General features: G+C 43.1%; 1 protein-coding gene across 1 annotated transcript in view; it reads right to left on the bottom strand.

Annotated features, from left to right (window-relative positions):
• SLC6A11 (solute carrier family 6 member 11) overlaps nt 1–12,979 on the bottom strand; it is a 376,923-nt gene that overhangs the window by 278,138 nt on the left and 85,806 nt on the right. The window contains exons 3-5 of the mRNA XM_077452108.1: nt 11,374–11,508; nt 9,989–10,129; nt 6,523–6,613 (exon numbers count right to left, since the gene is read on the bottom strand). Coding sequence (XP_077308234.1) covers nt 6,523–6,613; nt 9,989–10,129; nt 11,374–11,508 — 367 coding nt within the window. The remainder of the gene's footprint in view (nt 1–6,522; nt 6,614–9,988; nt 10,130–11,373; nt 11,509–12,979) is intronic.

Below are 12,979 nucleotides of genomic sequence, written 5' to 3'. Positions count from 1 at the left end.
AAGTAAAGTGAATAACCTCTAAGACAGTTGTCACTAGAACATTTGTTCCTATTGAAAAATCTCTGCTTACCTCTTGCTCTCATGACATGATTTTATGTCAGGGTAACAGTGGTCACTAGGATAAATATGGGTAAACCTCCCCAGCAGTAACACAAACTGGAATATAACTTGGCAGAAAGTATAACACCTTCCTATGCTTTCCAAAACAAAAAAACGTTTTACCTTTACATACACTTTAAATCTCTTTCTGTAACTTTTAGCTCTGTTCTCTACCTCTGATTATTAATCATTAAAAAAAATCCTAATGCCCTGTACACACAATCAGACATTCCAACAGCAAAATCCCAAGGTTTTTTTTCTGACGGATGTTGGCTCAAACTAGTCATGCAGATACGGTCACACAAAGTTGGTCAGGAATTATGAACGTCAAGAACGCGGTGACATACAACACATATGATGAGCCGAGAAAAATGAAGTTCAGCCAGTGCTGCTCTTCTGCTTGATTCCGAGAATGCGTGGAACTTTGTGCGTCAGAATTGGGTACACACGATCAGAATTTCCAACAACGGATTTTGTTGTCGGAAAATTTGAGATCCACCTCTCAAATTTTGTGTGACGGAAATTCCTATGGAAAATGTGTGATGGAGCCTACACACGGTCGGAATTGCCGACAACAAAGTCCTATCACACATTTTCCGTAGTGTGTAAGACTATCCTTGCCTAACATCTAAAAGATCTTGTCAGGACCAGGATCTGAACCCACAACCTCTGCTGAGTTGACAGCATCGCTTCTTGCTGAGTCTGCTGAAATGCTGGACAGCTCCCTATCTGATCCTTTGGGCTTTCTTGCCTTGTCTCTTGTTTATGGTGAACATTGAACTCTTTGCTCCTCTCATAAACTTCCTGATTTAAGCTGATATCATGCTCCTTTGCATACCTGCAGCTGTCCTTATTCTCACTACCACTTGTTACAGACCTTTGTTTTTTTCCTCAACTACGCTTCTGCTTGATCCAAACCTGCAACCACTTGTTGCTGATCTTTTGCTTGTTTGCTGACTACACTTCTGCTTAATACCTACCTGCTACAGCTGCTACTGGGCCCCAGCTTGCTCATCTACTGGTGGGGCAATCCTGAGGTCCGTGAACTGGTACTAACATGTAGCAAAACCCATCTCCACCATCAGGAGCTCTGGTGAATACAGATTAGTACTTAGACCTCACACCTCAGATTAGCCTGCGTCATCCACCAGGGTGACCTGCTTGTATACCTATCATGCTAGCCAGTGGGAGCCTCTCTATTGCTATAGCTACTGGTCTTTGAGCCTGACCCAATCACTGTGAAAGTTCTCTTCTTATTTCCTGTTCTGTAGATTCTAAAATTCAGGATTGTCACATACTTTTAGCCCCAGTGACAATCGTCACTAGGACAAATAGATAGAGTGAATATCCCAAAATAACCAACAATAAAGGCCCAAAAGGGGTTTCACCTTTTAAACCAAGGCAAAAAAGTTTTGCCTTTTAAATAAACTCTCAGGCTGGTCAGTGGTATCTGATAATGTGACATTAGTTTAACACTTTGGGCAGCATATCAAACATAGTAAACACACATGGAGATGTTCGGCCCAAAACATACAGTTGGACTGTAGCTTCCCTTCCCAACACAACTTTACCTTCCATCGCATCTACTTGACTAACTCTACAGTTTGGTAAGTTTACAAAGGGGTAGTATAGATGGCATAATACTGATATAAGTCCTCTCTGATGTACTAACTCAGTAAGAGCTGCAACTTCTGCAATTGTGTTTTCTTTAAATAACATCACTCTAAGAATATTTTTCTATAGGCTAAGGTGAAATTAGCAACCTAACAGATTTAAAAGCTTCTTGGTGAAAGTCAAAAACTGTATGTTGGCTCAGTAACAAGCTGCTCTAAGCCAGACTAGTCAAAGGGATGCACACCATGTCTTACAGAGCAGGATGTCTATTCTGAAACCCTATTTTTCTCTATCCTTCTGTTTATACTTGAGAAGCTAGTTCTGAATGTCACATACCTTTTGGTTCTCTACTCAGGAGGGGAGGGAAGGGCTGTAACAAATGGCCTAAGTTTGATATATATACTAATTATTTTTTTTTTCAAATCCAGTAAATTTTTGATTGAGATTTAATACAGTGAACAAAAAAAAAATCAAAATACAATACACACAAACAAGCCAAATACAGTCCCAATACACATATCCTCAATAGTCCATGAACACCCCTAAAAATAGGGGCCTTCAGCATCCATCTATCTTCTCCATATATGCCGCGTACACACGATCAAACAAGCGGGTGGAAAAGTCCGGCAAACTGAAGTCCGCTGGACAATCCCCCCGTGTGTAGCCTCCGGCACACTTTTTTGACCCGAAAGTACGGCGGACTTAGAAAGTAGTTTTGCACTCCAATCTTCCCATCGGACTTGCATTTCGGCGGACAATCCGGCCGTGTGTATGCCAGTCCGCCGTACTTTTGAAATGAGCAGACTTTTTCCGCCCGGAGAAAAGTCCGCTCATTTCGAGCGGGTCTCCAGGTAGACGGGGCCCGCGAAGGAGACATCGCTGGCCCCGCCGCCTGGTATGGACTTAAAGGGAAACCCCAACGCCGAAAAAAATCGACGTGGGGGTTCACCCCAGGTCCACATCAGACCCTTGTCCGAGCACGCTACCCGGCTGGCCAGGAAAGGGGGGGATGAGAGAGCACCCCCCCTCCTGAGCCGTACCAGGCCACGTGCCCTCAACATGGGGGGTGCCTTGGGGAAGGGGGGGCGCGACCCCCCCACCCCAAAGCACCTTGTCCCCATGTTGATGAGGACAAGGGCCTCTTCCCGACAACCCTGGCCCTTGGTTGTCGGGGTCTGCGGGCGAGGGGCTTATCGCTATCCGGGAGCCCCTTTTAATAAGGGGGCCCCCGGATACCGGCCCCCCACCCTATGTGAATGAGTATGGGGTACAATGTACCCCTACCCATTCACCTGTGAAAAAAGTACAAAAAAAAACACAACACACAAGATAAAATAGTTTATTGCACAGCTCCGGGGGTCTTCCGTCTTCGGGGGTCTTCTCGCCGGACTCCTCCGCTATCTTCTTCTACTTCTTTTGCTAGCGGAGGAGCCCGGCTTTCTTCCTCACCGCCGCCCTCTTCTTCCGACTTCGGGGGTCTTGTCCCCCTCTTCGGTTCTTCTGCCGGGCCACCGCGCCTTCTTCTAGCTCTTTTACAGGCTGTGGCCCGGTCTTCTGTTGCCGCCGCCGCCTTCCGTTCTTCTTCTTCTTCTCCTTCTTCTCCTGGAGATGTTGACTCAACGCTCTCTCCGGCCGCAATGCCAGGGACGCGCTGCGCGGCGACTTATATAGGGACAAGGGGCGGGGTCATGGGTTGATGTCACATGGGTTGATGTCACGTGGGTTGATGTCACATGGCGACAGTCCCAGCATCCTCCGGGACTGTAACATCGTAAGGGGGCGGGGTCACCATGTGACATCAACCCATGTGATATCAACCCATGACCCCGCCCCTTGTCCCTATATAAGTCGCCGCGCAGCGCGTCCCTGGCATTGCGGCCGGAGAGAACGTCGAGTCAACATCTCCAGGAGAAGAAGAAGGAGAAGAAGAAGAAGTACAGAAGGCGGCAGCGGCGGCGACGACTGAAGCGCGGTGGCCCGGCAGAAGAACCGAAGAGGGGGGCAAGACCCCCAAAGTCAGAAGAAGAGGCCGCGGCAAGGAAGAAAGCTGGGCTCCACCGCTAGCAAAAGAGCTAGAAGAAGATAGCGGAGGAGTCTGGCGAGAAGACCCCCGAAGACGGAAGACCCCCGGAGCTGTGCAATAAACTATTTTATCTTGTGTGTTGTGTTTTTTTTGTACTTTATTTTACAGGTGAATGGGTAGGGGTACATTGTACCTCATACTCATTCACATAGGGTGGGGGGCCGGTATCCGGGGGCCCCCTTATTAAAGGGGGCTCCCGGATAGCGATAAGCCCCTCGCCCGCAGACCCCGAGAACCAACGGCCAGGGTTGTCGGGAAGAGGCCCTTGTCCTCATCAACATGGGGACAAGGTGCTTTGGGGTGGGGGGCCGCACCGCCCCCCCTTCCCCAAGGCACCCCCATGTTGAGGGCACACGGCCTGGTACGGCTCAGGAGGGGGGGCGCTCGCTCGTCCCCCCTTTCCTGGCCGGCCGGGTAGCGTGCTCGGACAAGGGTCTGACGTGGACCTGGGGGGACCCCCATGCCAATTTTTTTAGGCTTTGGGGTTCCCCTTTAAGTCCATACCAGGTGGCGGGGCCAGCGACGTCTCCTTCGCGGGCCCCGCCTACCTGGAGACATGCTCGAAATGAGCGGGCTTTCCTCCGCGTGTGTGGGCGAGTCCGTTCATTTCAGAAGTAGGGCGGATAGTACGGCAGACTTAGTACGCCGTATTAGTCCGCTGAAAAAGTGCCGTGTGTGGGCAAGTAGCCCGTTCGGAAAGTCCGACGGACAGTCTGGCGGGAAGTCCACCAAACTAAGTCCGTCAGATAGTCCGCTACGTGTGTACGCGGCAATAGTCTCAAATTTGCCTTAACAGCATTCATGCAGATAAATATATTTTACTATTAGTACGGTTTCTTTTTTTTTAAATTATCCATTCCTGCACGGTTGGTGGATAAACTGAAATCCTTTTTGTGCTATTAACTTACGAGCTTGAAACAAACTTCTTACTATTGTAATATAGGTAACATCTGGAATACTAGATTCCTCTATTATATTTAAAAAACATACAGTATGTCAGGTTCTGATGGTAATTTTATTCCAAAGAGACTATTAATAGTCTCGACTATGCCCTGCCAATATTGGTGGAGTTTAGGACATGTCCATAGCATATGTATTAAGTTTGCAGGGGCTCCTCTACAGCGAGGACACAAAGGGGAATCTCTACGATTCCATTTAAATAGTTTCTCAGGAGTATAATACAAACTATGTAAAATTAATAATTTTGTTCGTTTTTGCGTAGTGGACAACGATACACTAGGGACCGCAGACAGAGCCATTGTTCAATGGTTGTCTGTCAATGGTCCCAGGTCTCGTTCCCACTGAGCCCTTGAGAGGATGTCTACAGAATCTTGAAACTTATTATATAGTACCCAATACAGATGTGATATAAGACCCTGTTTATGCCCTTTAGCATCTAATAATGATATTATTGTAGAATGATTAAGTTTAAATTCAAAGGAACAGGCCTGAGCCTGTATGGCGTGCCTGAATTAAAGATATTGGAAAAACCTTGGAATATATACTGAATTTTATCTTAGGACCTTCATAAAAACATTAGTGTAACAGTTAGCCAAGTTGGAAAAGGTTAAAACCCCTTTCATCTGTGTCCTATTGGGACACCTTACTTCTGTCTCATAGATACAACATGAAGTGATAGGAAATCTCTCCAAAGTTCATAAAATGCTCCCTTGGACAATTGTCCCTGGAAAAATTGTCCCCACTGGAAGATTTCCCTCTATTATTGTTCTGATGACAGCTCAACAATTTGGATGTCAGTCACAGTAACAGTGGTCACTGGGGCACATAGAAAGAAAGGCTAGATTTCCCTAAGGCTTGGTTTACACTAGTGTGAATTGGATGCAGTTTTTCCACATCCAATTTGCATGACAGGAGATCGTGCCAGGCTCTCAATGGAACTGGTTCACGCATCTCCGTGGTGGCCATGGAGCAGATTGCACAGGGGTCCTGTGCGCCTTTGGCTCCATTTCAGGTCCGAATTAAGCCAAAAATTTGGACCTGAAATGGTGAACTGGGACACACCGGACCCCCTACTGTGCCCCGCGGATGCATATAGTGTGAACCCAGCCTTATGGGCATGGGGGTTCTATCCCCTTAACACCAAAGCAATAATAAAAAGAAATGGCTTAAAGTGGATGTAAACCCTCACAGACCACTTTTACCTACAGGTAAGCCTAGATTAAGGCTTACTTTTAGGTGCAAGAAATATCTCCTAAACCTACACGGTTTAGGAGATATTTGCAAAAGACAGGCATGGCTGTCTACGGCGCATGCGCCGTAGACAGCGGCGCGCAGGCGCACTGAGCGTGCCACTACTAACCGCGATCATGCCGTTATGTCAGTAATGTCATTGCAGCTCTGGCCAATCAAAGCGCCGGACCCATTATACCCGGAAGGAAGATGGACGCTTCATGGAAGAGGGGACAGCGGTGACATCGCTGGCTCCTGTGTCAGGTAAGTGACACATAATGGGCTACTATGTGATGCATAGTAGCCCATTATGCTTTACCTTTGCAGGGAAACAAAGAGGAAATAAAACCCATCAGGGTTTACTTCCTCTTTAAAAAAAACTTTAACATAGCACAAAATACCTTTGATTATCAAGCAGTAAATAAAATGTAAAAAAAGCAACAGATATTGCAGTACTAGTACAATTATTTCTCACAAAACCATACAAAAAACAAAAACAAACTGGGAGCAACTAAATAATCAGAAATAGTACTTACTCCCAGAACTCCATCACTGGAGATGTGGCATTGGCAAACATTGACACACTTCCATTGGTCATGTTAAGTTTTTGAAATTCCACACACTTATCTGCAAACAAAGGTATTTTACATGAGTCCATTGTCAGTATCCTTATTTCCTCAAACCCCTAAGCCAACAACAACATTGTTTATATTGTTCTGGTTTTATAAACAATTTTCATAATTTATCCCGATTTTTAACAAACAGTAATGCCGCGTACACACGACTGGACTTTTTGAGGGACTAGGTCCGACGGTCTTTCTGATGGACTTTCGGCAGAGTTCCGACGGACTTTACGAATGAACGGACTTGGCCACACACAATCACACCAAAGTCCGATGGATTCGAACGTGATGACGTATGACTGGACTAGAATAAGGAAGTTCATAGCCAGTAGCCAATAGCTACTCTAGCGTCGGTTTTTGTCCGTCGGATTAGCATATACACAAACGGATTTCTCGGTCTGGCGAAGTTCCAATGGAAAAATGTAAAACATGTTCTATTTCTAAAGTCTGCCGGCTTTTTGGCAAGCAAAGGTCCGATGGAGCCCACACAAGATCGAATTGTCCGACAGACTCGTTCCATCGGACCTTTGCTGTCAAAAAGTCCGGTCGTGTGTACACGGCATTAGTAGTGACATACACCAGGACTGGTGGAATCTGGTACATGCTCTGCACCACCAGTTCAGGAATGCTACATGATCTGATCATGGGCGGGGAAGAAGCTGCTTGCCTGGAAAGTCATGAAGAGAAAAGCAAGCAAGTCACAGATATGCCACCTCAAGCATTTGTAAGCAGTTCCACTGTCATCTCCTAGAGGGCAAAAAGTGTACACATTACCCCACAGACCTGCTAACAAGTGTAGGCTCGAAAAAATTAGTTTTGTTGATTGGACTGTTAGCCATGATGAAATTCAAGTTGCAGAGAAATGGACTGTTAGTCCGACTGAAAAAAAACAAAAAACTATAGCATATATGGTGACATTTTAACTAGTTCTTGCAGCAGGACTGAGTCGGGCAACAAAAATCCTGTTGGGCTAAATGCTAACAGAAGCCAGAAGGCTTATTCAGGCAACTAGCAAGGAGGTCAGCAATGGCATCTTAATATTTCTCCAGGAGAGATTTAGCTTGAAGAATTCAAGTCTTAAAAAAAGGAATAGTAATGATGAGAATGTTTATTCAAACTTGAAAAACATACTCTGGGGAATAAAGGTAATAAGGTTATTACTATTAAGCAATCCTAGGTGAAGTGCAGGTAGTGGCCAAATCCACATATTAGGATAACCTTTTTTAAATGTTTTACATTTGCTTGGAGGTCTTCCTTAATGTAACGTTTATTGTAAAATATCAAATGTATTTTCAAATGTATATCTACAGTGGTGCAATTTCTGATTTAGAAATAGAATGCTACATGCAATGGACCATAAACAAGATGATCGCTGCAGTGGAAAGAGCTGTAGGTTTTCATATTTAATAATGCTAAAATAAATTTCTGCTATTTTGTGTGTATTAACTAGGGCATTTTATCTGGTCTAAGCTCCAAAAGTGACATTTTCTATTCCTTGAACTATAAAAAATAATATCTGAAGGTTATTTTGACATTCTTTGTATGGTCCTATTAAGCTGAAAAGCCACAAGGCAAAGGAATCAAGTAGAGCGATACAGACATCTCCCTCTCACCCTAAACACGTCACTATCACATCTAAATATAAATTGCCGAAGAAGTGTTGAAGGAACGTTATAAGGATTATACACAGATGTCCACCAGCTTTGTAAAGTATATTAAACTGAGTCTAAAGCTTTGATATTTTTTTTAATAATATGTCAAACTTACCTGCTCTGTGTAATGGTTTTGCACAGAGCAGCCTCGATCCTCCTCTTCTGGGGTCCCCTGCCCATGCTCCTGGCTCCTCCTCCCTTCTGAATGCCCCCTTAACAAGATGCTTGCTCAATCTCTAGCCTGGATGTGTGTGTCTATTGATGCTCCCTCCTCACAAGATTTTATTGACAATAGCATGATTCAATGGCTCCGGCTGCTTCCTCTATGTCCAGTGAGAAAAGAAAGAGAGAGCAGCACTGTTGCTCTTGGACAGGATTGGGATTGAGCTCAGGTAATTACCATATTTATCAGTGTATAACACGCACTTTTTTGCCCTTAAAATCAGGGGAAAATTGCGCGTGCGTGTTATACTCCATTCCCCGCTGTTTGTGAGGGGAAGAGGAGTGAGTGCCGAAAAAGACAGAGTCGAGTGTATTGTGTACTCAGCTCGGCTCTGTTTGGCTGTGCTCATGGTCACTCTGTCCCACCTCCCTGCTGTCTCTGAGGAGAAGAGGAGCGAGCGCCACCGAAAAAGACCGAGCCGAGTGTACAGTGTACTCGGGTAGGCTTGGCTCCACTCGGCTCCTCTCGCAGGCATGCCCAGTCTTGCCATTTGACCTGTGCTATGTCCATCATAGGAGCCAAGCCAAGGGGCTGGACTGGGCGGGACTGCGAGAGGACACGAGTACACAGGACATCCGGCTCTGTGTATCTCAGCGGGGCTAATTTTAAAAGATCATGCTGCAAAGAGACTGAGCAAGGCTGCAAAGTCACTGGGCCAGGCTGCAATGAGACTGGGCAAGGCTGCAAATGACACTGATCATTCTGCAATGATGGACAAGGCTGCAGATAGAGACTGATAAGGCTGCATTGATGGGCATTTAAATGTAAGTTTTTTCCTTAAACTTTCTTCCTAAAAGTTTTTTTCCTTAAAATTCCCTCATAAACTTGGGGTGCGTGTTATGCGCCGGTGCGTGTTACACTCCGATAAATACGAAGGTTTCTTTTATCTTAATGGAGAGAATGCTTTAGGGTAAAGAACCTTCTGCCTTTAAAACCACTTTAAAGTTCTTAAAAAGTAGTAAGTAATTATATATTATATTTAGATGGCTAGATGGCTTTAGTCTTCCAGTTTGAATGATGGCCAACATTTCTTAACCCACTTCCTCTGAGCCCAATTAATAATAGACACAACCTCTAGGATGGTATCATCACACAGTCTGATCTCAAAGTATTATAGCACTCAAACACTATTGTGCATATCTTTTTTTTTTTTTTTGGAGGTGGGGTCTTTGATGGAAGGGAGTGTTTCTTTTGTACATTTAATAATGGCTCCACATAGCACTAAAAATATAATAGAAGCTGATATGTGAACAATGTGCTCCTAGAAAGCTTTTCCTATTGTCCATAGCAGATTTGCTTTTAAGAAAATCATTGCATGTAAAAATTTGACTACATAAAATATCACTCAACATTACAAAAAAACATTGTTGTCTGCCATAAAAGTAGCAAGTCCTGCAATGCTATCTTCTATGAAAGCACTAAAAGTTGTGAAACAAATGAACACTGGAATTCTTCAGGTCCATCAACCTTAATTAATTGTTTTAATATACATAAATTGGTTTACCTGTATTCCATTTATGTCCACAAGTGGCCCAAGGCAGTTCAGTAGTAAAACAGTTGAATAAATAGAAAATTGCCCAAGCTAATATGATGATGTAGTAGATATTTAAATGTGCTTCAATCACCTGAGTAGCATATCCAATACCTAAAAATAAATGTTAAAAAATGTAGTTATAATTACTGAACAAATACAAGCATAATAGCCTATTTTTTTTGTTTTTGTTTGCTTCAAAAGGACTATCTGTATTACTAAAGCAACCAATCAGATTCAATGAGTCATTTGATAATGTATATTTAAAAACTGAAACAATCTGATTGTTTTTTCTGGAAATAACTTACTGTACAGTTTGTATTTAAAGACTTTTATTAATGAGGTATGAGATCCAAGGTCTGTGTTGGTGGGCTTTGGGCTCGCGTCTAATGCAGCCTCCATTTGAGATCAATTTGAGACACTTCTGAGATCATTCAGATTTTATTGCCCATATCTACAAGCTTTTAGTTGGAGGAACTGTCAATGATCAACAAGGACACTCATCACCATCCTTATTGTTCAAAGAGATAGGTTTTCTTTTTATTTAATAACCATACTAACCTAGGTGGATGCAGCATCGGCCCAGTGCTTCATCTGTCCCCCGGTGCCTCTAACACAGAGAACTGAGCGATCAAACACCGTCAATCGCTCAGTTCTCAGAGCTCCCCGAGCAGACAGCTGCTGATTCTCAGTTTGGATATAAATGCATATTTTTTAGGATACACCTTCATGAGTTAGAGAATGTGAGAATTTTATGCTGGCAACCGGAACTATAGTCAAGCTTGTCTAGAGTTAATGCATGAACTATGACTAAATGAACTGAAATCAATAGACTATGTTCTTTTTTAGAGCCATACTATGTTACTAGAAGTTGATTGATTTATTTTTCAAAAGATCATAATTAAAAAGTTTGTACCCTGTTGTAAATACATTTTACTGAAAGCCTGCTAAAGCCTACTTCTAGTATGTTTGAAGTGACGGTCGGCAATACCATTATGATCTTTGGTTAGCATGCCTAAATTGGAACTGAAGGGGGCTTAATGCAGCTGCTTAAAGCTTTGCAAATGCTTTGTAAAACTTGCTTTAAGCTTATATTTACAAAGCTTTTGAAAACCATGTTCTCATAATTTTATGTTCCAGGCAGTATTTATTTGGTCCACATCTATACAGAGCTCCAATTTATCCTATCCTACAGTACATAAACATCTACTTTTATATGATATTTGCTCCATGGAGGATAAGATTAAATTTCACTGTAAAAATTACTCTGGTGATAAATTAAACAAATGGCTCAGGACCTAAATCTGAAAAAAAAAGCATTGCAATCGTGGGTGATAGTTCATGATATAATGTTGTACCTTCAAACAAAGGGCACACTTTTCTCCAACATGTTATTCCTCCTTCACTGGTAAATTGCCCAAGTGCTGTCTCAAGGAAAAATACTGGTATGCCGCAGAATAAAAAAAACACCACATATGGGATTAGAAAAGCTCCTGAAAGACAGCAACACAAATAATAATAATGATTAATTAGAATGCACATGAATTGTTTTATTAAAGAAAAAATGATGTTCTCATAGTTAAATAGTAATTTTTATTACAAAAATATAACCCAACACATTTACAAGCTTAAGTATTGGAAGACACAGTGTTCACTAATATTATGGGAATTGTCAAACAGAGATTTACTTATGATGCATTGTACACCCCCTGGGTGGGTTGGCTGGCCTTTAAAGTGGTTGTAAACCCTTCCCCACAACATTGTTCCATGTAAATCAGCATAAAAAACCCTAATGAACACTGCTTGTAGATCTCTCCTTACTTGCTTAGTATTGTTGTAATCCTTGTTGTTCTGTAGAATGAAGTCACTTAGCATGCCCAGATCTCCCCTGATTTAAGGCACACTCTCTATGTCTTTTCTATCTGTTATCAGGACTTCCTACGGCACACCACTGAGGCTGCTAATCATTAAGAGCTTCCTCCTACACACCATGTGACCATGTGACCTCGCATAGTCTAAATATTGGCCATTACTGCAGTCTTATCAGCTAAAGCTGATAAGTCTGACAAAGGGAAACATTAGACATCGACACAAGTAAATACTATGAAATAAACAAGTAAGCTATGAACAGGGAAGTGGGGTTGCCATAGAAACTTTGGATTGAGAAGGAGGCTTGGTTAACAGTACAGGAAGTGCTCAATGTAAGGGCGGAAATACACTCCACTGTGGACTCAGAAAACAATACTTAAAGCGGTTTTGTACCTAAAAATGTAACTTCTTGTTATTAAAAGCACATGATAGCATACTTACCTAAATGAACCCTGAAAAAAAAAATATTCAGTACTTACCTTATATTTCAGATGTTTGTGCTGACTTCCGGGCTGTCCTCCCGTGGGAGTAGGCGTGGTTATCATCCTCGCAATGGTCCCTGGGAAATTTCTAAGCTATTTCCCAAGAATCCATGGGGGACAATGAAATTGCGAATTCTCGTGAGATTTCGGGAGGACGCCGGTCACGTGACAAGGGCGTGTCCGAAATTGCCATTTTTAAAGTGGGCAGGCAGCTGTATCTGCCATTACCACCGGAGCATGCTGGGAGCCGAGCGTCATAGAATAGAGGAAGTAAATGCCTGTGGGCTTCAGACGCCCACACTTAAAATGGAAAACGCCTGACTACTTTTTTAAAAGTTATCCGAAGCAAAAGAATCGTCACGCCGGGGGTCAAAAACACGTCGATCGTGAATGCTAACCGACGGTAGCAATAGCCCACCAGTGACACAGGTAAGAAAAAAAAAAAGCAGTGGAATCCCGCTTTAAGATGGTGCTGCCTAACCCCTGGAAACACGTTTTTTAAAGTTTCTTTAAACAGTAAGTAATATGCAATTTGGGCTGGATTACAGTGCCTATAATCTGATAATGACTTATTATAATGGACTAAATGAAAAGAAGCATCGGAGTGGGAGAG

Source organism: Lithobates pipiens, unplaced genomic scaffold (assembly GCF_037356315.1).
Source record: "Lithobates pipiens isolate NorthernLeopardFrog02 unplaced genomic scaffold, aLitPip1_a1.2 Scaffold_23, whole genome shotgun sequence".
Classification (NCBI taxonomy): Eukaryota; Metazoa; Chordata; class Amphibia; order Anura; family Ranidae; genus Lithobates; species Lithobates pipiens.
The sequence above is the reverse complement of the archived record's forward strand: the minus strand, read 5'-3'. Positions and strand labels throughout refer to the sequence as shown.